Consider the following 8,011-nt stretch of genomic DNA (forward strand, 5'->3'; position numbering starts at 1 on the left):
ATTTGCATATTTAAATTGGGGGCGTGGAGGGGGAGGAGTCTGGTTCTCCAACATGTCAGTTCCACGCAAAGGAAATGTGCTGGATTCAGGCGTACGCTCACTGTGGTTCATCTGGATGTGTTTGTGCGTTGGCAGGTTTCAGGTTGAAATCCACACAAGTCTTTGTACATGAGGCCTCTGATCTCTGCGTCTTTGAGCCCTTCTGAAGTCGTAGATGCTGCTGATCACGGTTCAGGTCTGTTGTTTGGACTGAACTCGTTTATTCAGTTGAACTCGTTCCGTGTTTCTGGGATCATCTTTGACTCCTTGGCTTCAGCTTATGAACACTTTGATTCAGTGTTGGATTCCTTTTCTAGTTTCACTCCCATCAGCCTCTGTCTGCGTTTCACTGGGTTTTCAGCATCATTGTTCAGTGCTCGCTGCACACATAGAACAACAACACTCGGGTGAATCAACCGTCTCCCAGAAGCTGTTTGTGCAGATTCATTCTCAGGTTTATTTATCTGCCGTCAGCCAAAGACAGTCAGGCTGAGTTCTAACCTGAAGCTGATCTGAGTTCAGCCCAACACACTCAGGTTTAGCAGAAAACAAACTCAGGAACAAACAAGCTGCTTGTCTGCAGCCACAACACACAGAAACACACTGAGGAGCTTTAAATCCCCACACTTTCATCTTTATTCCGTTTTTCTCACTGAGCTGCTTCTGCAGCCTCCGTCCACGTGGCACGCCTCGCCGTGCACGCCCGCAGGGGGCGCGCTCCCGCCCTGCGCACAGGATTGTGGGTCGGAGGAGGACCAGCGGGGCATCATCAGCACCGGCGGCCGGACCGGGACACCTGTGAGCGGATCGACGCTGAGCCGGAGCCGCTGCGGAGCGACATGCGACACGGAGACGTGATGAGCCGCGCGGAGGACGTGGCGGACCAGGTGAGCTGCTCTGACCGGGGAGGGCGCACTGTGAGGCGGCCACAGGCAGGGCTGCGACCCGGTCCGGATGAGTCCGCTCCAATATGTGCTCGTTTAAAGCAGCTGAGAATACAGCCGGAAAATTAACATTATCTGGTCTAAATCCGGATGATAAATATTCTTTGGAGGCAGTTTGTCGCTTTAAATGTGAACTTTTGTCAAGTTTGAAGAGAAGCCGCAGATCGAGGAACAGGAAGCTGTGGTCCAGATGGAAATGTACTTTCACTCTAAAACATGGGTTTTATTGACATTGTCTGTTCGCCGGAGAGTAAAGAAACTATAAACGGCCCGTAATAGTTGTCTACCTGCTGTTAGTTTCTGTGGAGAAACGAGGAAACCTTAAATTGACAGATTTTTAAACGGAGTCTGGTGCTGCGTGTCAGACAGCGGAATCGACCAGGTGTCAGAGAAATGGTCGCGATTATTACAGCAACAGCAGCTGGGAAATCTGTCCTAATATGCTGATGTTGGACCAAGTTGTGGAGGGTTTCCTGTTGGTCGAAGCCAGCAGGAAACTGTGATGAAATCCAGGAAGAAAAAAAGATGTTCATTACCCGCTGTTCGTCTGTCGAGTAGCTAGAAAGTGTTAAAATTAACAATTTCTCAATGGAGTCTGGTGCGGTTTGCTCAGCCGCATGGAGCTGAAGTTTCATCGGACTTAAAAGTTGCTTTTAGACACTGACTGATCGAAAAATGAAAGTGACCGGAAAACACTAAAACTTCTAGAGCTAATTTGACAGTAATCGTGAGGTTTAAAGCAGGTTTTAATCGCTGTCACGCTGCCTCCGCCGCCGTCGCAGAACTTCGTGGAGTTTTTGTCTGTTTTAACGAGCAGCTGTGGTTTCCTGTTTGCTTGCAGGTTGATGGGGATGTTGGATGTTTTTAGTCCTGACTAACTGACACACNGATAAAGGTGCTGCAGAATCAGAACCAGATGTTCTGAGGAGGTTCTGATGTGGTTGATTTTATATGAAATGACCTAAAATGAAGAAAACAGCTGCAGATACCTGAGATCCTCAGAAGAAGTTGAAGGGTTTTTTTATTTGTTGTTCTCCAGATGTTGATGTGATGTTCTGTGCAGGAACCTGGCTCTGGTTCTGTTAATGTGACTGAGGTTCTGTGCAGGAACCTGGCTCTGGGTGGAGGTCTTCTGCTTCTCCTGGCTGAGTGCAGGTCGGAGGCTCGCAGTGTTTTTGCTGGAGTTCCTTCTCTGGGACATCAGAGTTCTCCGAAGCACCTGCTGCAGCTGGGAGGTCGGGTTCTCCTGGTTCTGATGTTCATGACGCTGCTGCACTTGGACCTCAGCCTGCTCACAGTGAGTCAACGCAGCAGCAGCACACTCCTCTGGTGCAGTGGCTAGCTGTCCAGTTCTCCGGTGGTGGGTCGGTGTCTTGGCCCGGTTCCAGCTGTTGGAGGCCGTTTGTGGCTTCTTGTTGTAGCTGCTGGTCGGGTGGGACGCTCACCTGGACAGGTAAGCTGCTGTAAGGCCACCGAGCGTCTTGTTTATCAGGATGGGAGCTCTGGGCCAAGCAGCAGCTACAGACAGCTAGCTGCTGTCAAGTGAGACCCAAACGACTCTCTAACAGACCAGAACCAGAACCACTCACTGTACCGCTGAGAACCACTTCATCCAGACTGATGGTGCATTCAAGGACACTCCGACAGCCGACGACCAGGAAACTCTGAAACCTTGAACCAGGACAAAAATAAAATCCACCCGATCAGTCAGAACCTAAAGTCCACATCAGAAACCCGGTTTGTTCTTCAGAACATTTACTGAAATAACAAACATGTTAGTGTCTTAATGTGACTTATCTTAACCAGACAACCAACATTAACTAAATAACTAACTTTAACCAGATACCGGACCTTAACCAGATACCGGACCCTAACGTGCAGCTGGACTTTAGTTCTTGAGGTTCGTTGGTTCTGCAGATAATCTGAACTCAGTAAAGCGAGACTAAAACCCAGCAGATGTTTGTTAGAACCTTCAGAACCTTTCTGTAAATGCAGTTGTTCATTCAGTTTATAAACTGAAAGAACCTGGTTCATCTCTGGTTCTGATCTGGTTCTGATCTGGTTCTGACCTGTCTGTCTGTGTCCAGGTGCTGCAGAACCTGGTGGGGACGGCGCTCATGGTTCTGGTGGCTGTGGGCTTCAAGACCAAGCTGGCGGCGCTGACGCTGGTGTTCTGGCTGCTGTGCATCAACTTCACCTTCAACGCCTTCTGGACCGTCCCGGCCCACCGGCCCATGCACGACTTCCTCAAGTACGACTTCTTCCAGACCACGTCGGTGGTCGGAGGCCTGCTGCTGGTGGTGGCGCTGGGGCCGGGGGGGGTCTCCATGGACGAGAAGAAGAAGGAGTGGTGAGGAGAACCAGAGGAGAACCACCTCCAGCTTCTATTTCTTACCTGTGTGTTCTCAGCGGCCAATCAGAGCTCCTCCACGTGTCACATGGTTGTTGTACGAAGCTATTTCTGTTGAAATAAATCCTCGTTTTTTTAAAACAACGTTTTTACGTCTTTATCGTATAAAAACTGAACAGGAAGGAAGTGAAGCAGCAGAATCCAGCCTGAGACGCTTTGATTCAGTGACGTGAATAAAGAGAAAGAAACCAGAAGAACCACAAAGACGCCGGTCCGGAACCGACCAGGTCTGTTCAGAGCTGCAGCAGAAACCCGTCTGTTGGGTTTGAAGGTCCATCAGCAGATTCATCTCATGTTTGTTCCAGATTCTCAGAAGCTTCAGACAGAAACCAGAACTCCTCAAACGGCTGTTTATTATTCATCATGTGTCATTACAACTGGTTTCACTGGTTTCTGGAATCGAGTCGACAAACCAGCAGCTGTTACAGACCAGTTGCTGATTAGTCTGTGTGATCCTGAGTCGGTTCGTTCATTAAAAAAGAGACAAACGGACCCTAAGAGGTCCGCTTTGCATGTCAGGACATCTCCTCCTCAGTCAGGAACCAGAATCTGTTGTAACCGGCAGAGACGACAAGACGAAGCTGCAGCTCTGACCCAGATGGTGAAAGACCCGGTGACCAATCAGAAATCTGCCCAGTAACGCTGTGATGACCGACAGCCTCCAGCAGGCGGCGCTGCTGCTTCACTTCAGTTCTGTTGCTGCTGCGCTGGTCTTCTGGTGGTCGCTCTGACTGAAATGATTTTCTGTGGCGTGCTTTTGGAGAAGATGTTGAATAAATGGAGCAGCATTAAGAAAGCAAACAGAACACTTCCTGAGTTTAAAATACATTTTACTAGAAAAAGGTTTGAGACGATGTTAAAAGTGAATTTTAATTCATTTCAGACATTATTTACAGTGAAGCTCCTGAAATACTCACACTCCAGTTTGTTCTCCATCGTTGGATCACATTCAGCTGAAACTTGGAATATACAAATAAAAACCTTTATTTATTTCTCAGCGTCTGACGTTAAATCAGACCAAACGTTTCCTGTTTCAGCTCAGTCAGGATCACCAGCATTAGTTCTATCTGATAAACACCAGAATAATGAGACAGAGAATGTTTATGACTTCCTTCACAGTCAGAAGTTTACATCCACTAAGATGCCTTCAGACTACTTGGGAAAGCCCAGATGATGATGTCATGGCTTTGGAAGCTTCTGATTGGTTCACTGACAACATGTGAGTTACCTNTGCATTAAAAGCAGCTCAAAGTAGATCCAGTCCAGTTCGTTGCTGTCTGCACAGCGCGGGTCAGTTGAATCCAGATCACATGTAAACCTGTTTCCTGTTTACTGGACTGAAGTCACTGTAGTCTGTGGTTCGGGTTCAGTTTCCTGATGGTTCAGTCAAAGACTTGAGCTGCTTGTCCACCAGCTCCAATGGAGTGAGCGATGAGTTCAGGAGCAGCTCGTTCCATCCTCACACTCAGCAGCTGCACACGACTTCTTATTGTCTTCACCATTCATCTCCTTCTGTTTCCTGTCTGCAGGTTTTTAGACGTTTTGTGAAGGTACAACAGGATTTAAATGTGATTTTGTCTGATGTTATAAATAATGAAGCTGCAAACACTGACCTGGTTTCTGCTGCAGCACGTCTCCATCCTTCATTTCATAACTAGTCTCAGAACGATTGGTCTCAAACCCAGGATGTGATGTAAACATTTAACGCTCAGACATTCAGGCTGGACTCAGGTTCTCTGACAGTCAAGGATTCTCTAATCACACAGAAAGTCAAACAGGTTTTTACTAACAGCCACCAGCAGCTTTAATCAGCTCCTCCACAAGCTGCTGCTCTGAGCTCAGCCAGGCTGCCAGCAGGAGGCGCTGCTGCTGCACACATCCAGTCAAAGCACATGATCCTGTCTCCTGTTGTCTGTGCAGACGGTGGCGTACAGCATCCTGTGGGACCTGAAGTTCCTCATGAGGTCAGTTTACGCTCTGATTCCTCATTAATGTTCACTGCAGCGGCTCCAGAGCTAAACATCAGTCCTCCTCCTCAGAACCAGAGTTCTACCTTCAGTTCTACCAGCAGATAGACACGTGACATTTAGGAGGAAGAACACATCTGGGTTCTGNAGTTTTTGTCTGTTTTAACGAGCAGCTGTGGTTTCCTGTTTGCTTGCAGGTTGATGGGGATGTTGGATGTTTTTAGTCCTGACTAACTGACACACGCTCAGACTGCTGCTGCTGCTGCCAGTTAGACCTCATTTATTGAACCAGTGGGTCTTCAAACAGGCGGAGGTAATGAATTAATCACTTCCTGCTGTTTGGGATGCAGCCCTTAATCAATAAAGCCGTTCACTGTTAAACCATCAACTGATTTGATAATTAATTGGCGTAATTTTGAATAGAAACCAGTCTGAGTCGTGTGATTTCAGCTGTCCTAAACGTGAATGTTTTCCGGTTTCTTTTCTCTGTGAACGTATTTGGACTAAACGAGACGTCTGAGGAAACTGATCCACATTTCATAAGAATGCTGATCAATAGCAGCAAGAATTAAAGGTTTCAGCATTCTCTTGATTGACAAAACCTGAAACGATCCGACTGTTAGACGAGCAGGAAGCAGCCGGCGCTCGGCTCATCGCTTCAGGGATTCAGACTCAAGAACTGTGACCGAAGAGCTGGAAACCTTCAGACTGATTCATCCTTCTTCTGTTTGTGTCAGATGTTTGGGATGTTTATGGATCAGCAGATATTTCCGGTTTGGGCCGTTCCACAGACCAACTGATTGTGGAGGAAGCAGGCGGCTCGGTACCGGTGGACCAGATGGTTCTGTGCTCTGATGGAGGCTCCACGTGGGAACACGAGGGAACATTATGACGACACGAGCAGAACGTAAGCCTCCCTGTAACGTGTTCAGTTAGTTCTGGTCGGTCAGTGAGGACGAGTTCAGCTGAAGGAAGCAGTCCTTTAACGTCCAGAGTCCAGACAACCAGCAAAAGAACAAACTGTAGCCGACGGGCGACCAAAGGACCCAGAGTCTGCCGTGAACACACCTCTAGCTGCACGATTTAGACGTTTCTGTTCTGGGTGTTTGTTGAGATCACGTCTCTTTTGTATGTTTAAACATCCAACGTCAGAAAACCTGCAGAGCATCAAACCTGCAGAGCATCGAACCTGCAGAGCATCAAACTGTCTGATTGTCAGTAAACAGCTGCTGGAGTCTGACTGATCCACAGAAAGACAGTCAGCAGTTTAACTCACCTCTTAAACACTAAATCATCACAAACGGCTGATAAACAGAAGAGCGTACTGAGGAAAGATGTGTGTGGTTCCAGTGAGTTGAACTTGAAGTGGAGCCGTTCCTGTTCTTTGAATGTGTTCACTGTTTTGTCATCATTGAGAAAACGACTCGTGTTTGAACAGGAAGAGCGTCAGCGGATGATGCTTCCGTTTAAACATCAGGTCGCTTCAGATGAAGTCCATGTTTGTGTAGAAGCTGCTGAGGAAACAACAATGATTCGATTCACTCCTAATCAATCAGCTGCAGTCTCTGAAGGAAACAACCTGCTGCGTCTCCACGGCGACCCGCTCCGCACAGAGGGGCGGGGCTTAGCCGACAGGTGCAGGTGTGTCGTCGGTGTTTGTCCTGCAGGATGAACTGAGGGTTTAATGGCCAAAGTAACCCACTGGAGGCGTCTCGTCTGTTTTAAAAGTGTACAGAGAGCAGAGGAGCTCGCTGCTGCTCTGGCCGACGATGAGCCGGCTGGACGCCACCAGGTCCAACTGAAGGACAGAAACTAGAGTTTTACATGAAATCGCTGCTTAAAACTTAAATATTTGGTCGAAAAGTAGCACTTTAGGTGCAACAACTCTTTAAAAGTACACATTTCTGGGCAGAATGTAGTTCTTGTAGGTAGGACCACCCTGCTCAGTAGGTGGCGCTGTTCTGATGAACGAGGCTCCTACAGCTGTGCTTCTGAGCTTCAGACTGATGCTGTTGGTAAGACCCTCGGTAGTCCTCACGCCCCCTACTGGTCAGTGACCGAACTGGACTTGCAGCTAACAGAGGCTAACAGTGGCTAACAGCTAGCTGGTTCTGTTCTGCTGCAGTTCCTGCGGGTCACCAAACACTACCTGCCCCACGTGGCCCGGCTCTGTCTGGTCAGCACCTTCCTGGAGGACGGAGTCCGGATGTGGTTCCAGTGGGCGGAGCAGAGCGAGTACATCGACACCACCTGGAGCTGCGGACGCTTCCTCGCTAACGTGTTTGTGTTCATCAACCTGCTGGGGCAGCTGGGTAAGAACCAGCACACTTCTGATCCAGTTACAGTCAGGCGGTGTATAGAACCGTCCACCAGAACCCCTAAACCAGGGTCACATTAACCTCTTTAAGGTCCTTCTGCTTCTCAGTCAGGATTCATCAGTAATCAGAGGTTCCAACATGTAGGTGACCATTTACCATGTAACACGTCAAACATGGATTCCAGATGTTCAGCATCTGTTTGTGTGTCTGCAGGTGGTTGTGTGTTGATCCTCAGCAGGAACTTTGTTCAGTACGCCTGCTGTGGTCTGTTCGCCGTCATCGCTCTGCAGGTAACCAGCACTGACTACTAGTAACTAGCGCCAACTACTAGTA

The 8,011-nt window shown here is 48.3% G+C and overlaps 1 protein-coding gene and 1 pseudogene across 2 annotated transcripts in view; both read left to right on the forward strand.

The window, feature by feature from the left end:
• The window catches only part of LOC103371516 (surfeit locus protein 4-like), a 20,371-nt gene extending 12,366 nt beyond the window's left edge, over nt 1-8,005 (forward strand). The window contains exons 2-4 of one of the 2 annotated variants that reach the window (XM_008300868.1): nt 790-926; nt 7,486-7,672; nt 7,892-8,005. In XM_008300868.1, coding sequence (XP_008299090.1) covers nt 879-926; nt 7,486-7,672; nt 7,892-7,989 — 333 coding nt within the window. In that variant the 5' untranslated portion in view covers nt 790-878 and the 3' untranslated portion in view covers nt 7,990-8,005. Of the gene's footprint in view, nt 1-773; nt 927-7,485; nt 7,673-7,891 lie in introns of those variants that run through there. The other variant, XM_008300866.1, reaches the window with a different exon arrangement.
• Nucleotides 1,424-3,477, forward strand: LOC103371519 (surfeit locus protein 4-like; annotated as a pseudogene).
• Nucleotides 8,006-8,011: the final 6 nt, after the last annotated feature.

Source organism: Stegastes partitus, unplaced genomic scaffold, assembly GCF_000690725.1.
Source record: "Stegastes partitus isolate 25-593 unplaced genomic scaffold, Stegastes_partitus-1.0.2 Scaffold1602, whole genome shotgun sequence".
In the NCBI taxonomy this organism is placed as follows: domain Eukaryota; kingdom Metazoa; phylum Chordata; class Actinopteri; family Pomacentridae; genus Stegastes; species Stegastes partitus.